Here is a 3,158-nt window from a genome sequence, read left to right on the forward strand (position 1 = left end):
TTTCCGAAATTTTACAGTTAAATACCTACAATCCGAAAAGTTTCACTTGCATCGTGGTTTCATAAAACGACACAATTGTTTTTTTTTTTATTAAATTATTTATAACTTCTACATTTTTTTTGAACGCCACCTGCTTCAAAGGTTTCTATTTCCAATCAACCATAATTTTCGGTGAAGGCGAACTAGAAGTGTAGGTAATTGTTGACTAGACTCTACTGATTGTAAAATATTTACGATAATAAAATCTACTTGGTTCGTTTTTTAGAAAAATCAGTTGACAATCTAGAAATATGTCAAGTAACTTTATGTAATCGTTCTTGTCATTTATGTCGTTACATTCTTCCAACTTATTTATCCAAGAATACTCGCGAATTCATGAAAACCAAACCGGCTATTTTTGTTTTATTTCTGTACTTGTTTGTGTTAGTGGAAAGTACTCACAGTCAATATGAAACGGCCCGCAGACGATATTACAGAGACCTGCAGCAGTCGATCGCCAAAAAATCAAAACACGAATGTAACGGTACAGCAAAGAATATTGTTTCTGAAAAGTCAAAACAAACAGGTAAACCCACTCCACGTCAGTACTGTCGTTAAAATTTGAACGACAATAAAATTTAAATCTTTTTATTGTTTATAATTAAACAGAGAATGCTCCAATAATAGAAAGAAAGGATCTCGTTAAATATGTCTAACGGAACGGAATCTGTTGTAAAATTCTTCTTTTAAATACTTAATTAATGACGTTGCGTAAGCGCTCGGTTCCAACCAACAACTTCAAGAATGAAATGGCTTTCTTCGGTGTTAAAAAACCGCAATCACGTTTCTCTTTCAACGACCCGCGACTTTATAACTGTAGCATTTATATCAAAAAAGAGAATGGACTCAAGCCGACAACGTGTTAACGATGAGAGTCCAATTTTTAACGCCTTTATAGAGTACAACAGCGCAGCTGCCTATTATCGACTCTATTAAATCAAGAATGCAATATTTAATATCAAATGTCAAGTTAAATATCACATTTTTAAAGTGTCTATTTGCACACAATCGCTAGCTAATGTGTCCTTCACATTTATTGAATAAATAAATAAAGCATTTGTCGTTTTATTAATGCAATAAAATATTTTATTAAATTTTGAACTGCAAAACCTTTGTTTACAGATACCACAGTAATTGTTTCGGCACAAAATGTCTTCTCCAAGTGAAGAAGCCATTTCTTAGATTAGTTACTTCTCTCCCTGATAGAGGCACTGTTCGGGCGAGTGAATGAGTGCGGGTGCGCGAGTGTACCACCACCAAACTACCCTACTGCAGGTTGCAAAAAATAAAAAGTGCACCAACAGTGCATAAAAAGTACTAATCGAAAAAAGACTAGTATAAACTATACATGTTACAAAACGAATTATATCTTCAGTTTATATTTTTCTTACACAAATATTAAAAAGAATTTGTTATTTTATTATTGAATAAACTCCTCAAGAGAAGAAAGTCAGCTTTATTATCAAACAGGCGCTATATACCGAAACAATTTTTGTGGTATAAATAAATAAAACTTGTGGGAAATCCAAAATTAATTGATAATTATCGATCAGTATCTCTGTTGACAGTTTTTTCAAAAATTATCGAAAAAGTTATAAGCTGACAAAATGAAATACTTTTTGGAAGGTAACAACAACACCATTATGGTTTTCGTGCAAATGAAGCTACAATCACAGTGCACTACGAAACACTATTGATAAAATATGTAAACATTTATATAAAACTTGTGAAAGAGCTGCTCTGTTTATAAATTTATCAAAGGCGTTTGACTGTGTACAACATAAAATACTGTTTAATAAAATTGAGGAATTCGGCATTAAGGTGCTTTATACCAATTTATTAAATGACTACTTAACCTCTAGAAAACGGTTTGCCCAGTATCTTGTCTGTAGTTCAAATAACCTAAATGTAACTAGGTGTACCGCAAGGAAGTGTTCTTGGTCCATTTCTATTTCTACTGTATTGTATTGATATGAGAGGGTATATATATACTTTCTATACTGCTTCTGCAGATAATATAAGTTTGTGAAGTAATCATAAAGAGAAGTCGGAATAATAATATCTACTACTGATGAAAATCTTCTAAATAAACACAATTATTTTCAAATAAATCGTCTTATAATGAATCAAAAAAAACAACGTTCCAAATATGAATATTCAGTCCCTTAATAAGACTAAATGACAACTCTATAGATTATAGAACATACGGGTCATTTTAAGTTATTAGGTTAGCACGTATGTAGATGTGCAGTTAGCATGTAAGGGGTCATATTGATCAATGATCACTTACACAAAAAGATGCTAAGAAAGATTTAGTTTGAAGAGGTTGCGTCATATTCGTTACGGAATAATTATTCTTCCGCTAGCAGGAGGGATTTTGAAAAGGTGTCCAGCTATAAGCGGTAAATGACAGTTTAAAAACCCTCCACAATGGCACTAGCTAAGGCAAAAGATATGGTATGAATGTAGCAGTTGTTGATGCATTAAAGTATGCTGAGTTAGAAAATTTAATATTTTTATTGACTACAGTCAGTATAACAAACTTCAACTATTTACGTAATTTAAAGTAATTTTGTTCTTGTTGAAGTGAAACTTCCTTACGCACGGTAGAGTAACTTTGTTTCATGCGAGTTGCTATGTAACGAAATCATGCAACGCATTTCCCCCGCTGTCTGTCCCTGTGTATGCCTAGATCTTTAAAACTACGCAACGGATTTTAATGCGGCTTTTTTTAATCGATAGAGTAATTCAAACGGAAGGTTTATATGTATAATACATGCATAATATAGTAGAGAAATCTATCGCTTAGGGATAACCCACAGTAACAATTTTTTATCCTTTACTTTTTACGAGAAATAATGGCTTATTTACGAAGCGATTTTAAGCAATACAGCATTAATCCTTATTCAATTAAGTACTTTTAAATACATTGTGCATTTAATATAGATCAATATGACCCTTTACAGCATGTAATTTAAATGAATATATTTGGAAGATATTAAACACTTAAAATGCAGGGACATAGCAGTTGCGGCGGTACCGGCCAGTTTGTATTGTCTAATAGCAAAAAAGCTGTGATTGTTGTATATAAAGACATTCTATAGTATATTTACTATCAG

General features: G+C 32.2%; 1 protein-coding gene across 1 annotated transcript in view; it reads left to right on the forward strand.

Moving 5' to 3' along the window:
- Positions 1-289: 289 nt before the first annotated feature.
- Positions 290-3,158, forward strand: part of LOC108733098 — a 4,239-nt gene continuing 1,370 nt past the window's right edge. The window contains exon 1 of the mRNA XM_025981494.1: positions 290-565. Coding sequence (XP_025837279.1) covers positions 376-565 — 190 coding nt within the window. The 5' untranslated portion in view covers positions 290-375. The remainder of the gene's footprint in view (positions 566-3,158) is intronic.

The sequence above is a fragment of the Agrilus planipennis genome, unplaced genomic scaffold (assembly GCF_000699045.2).
Source record: "Agrilus planipennis isolate EAB-ADULT unplaced genomic scaffold, Apla_2.0 scaffold53, whole genome shotgun sequence".
NCBI lineage: Eukaryota > Metazoa > Arthropoda > Insecta > Coleoptera > Buprestidae > Agrilus > Agrilus planipennis.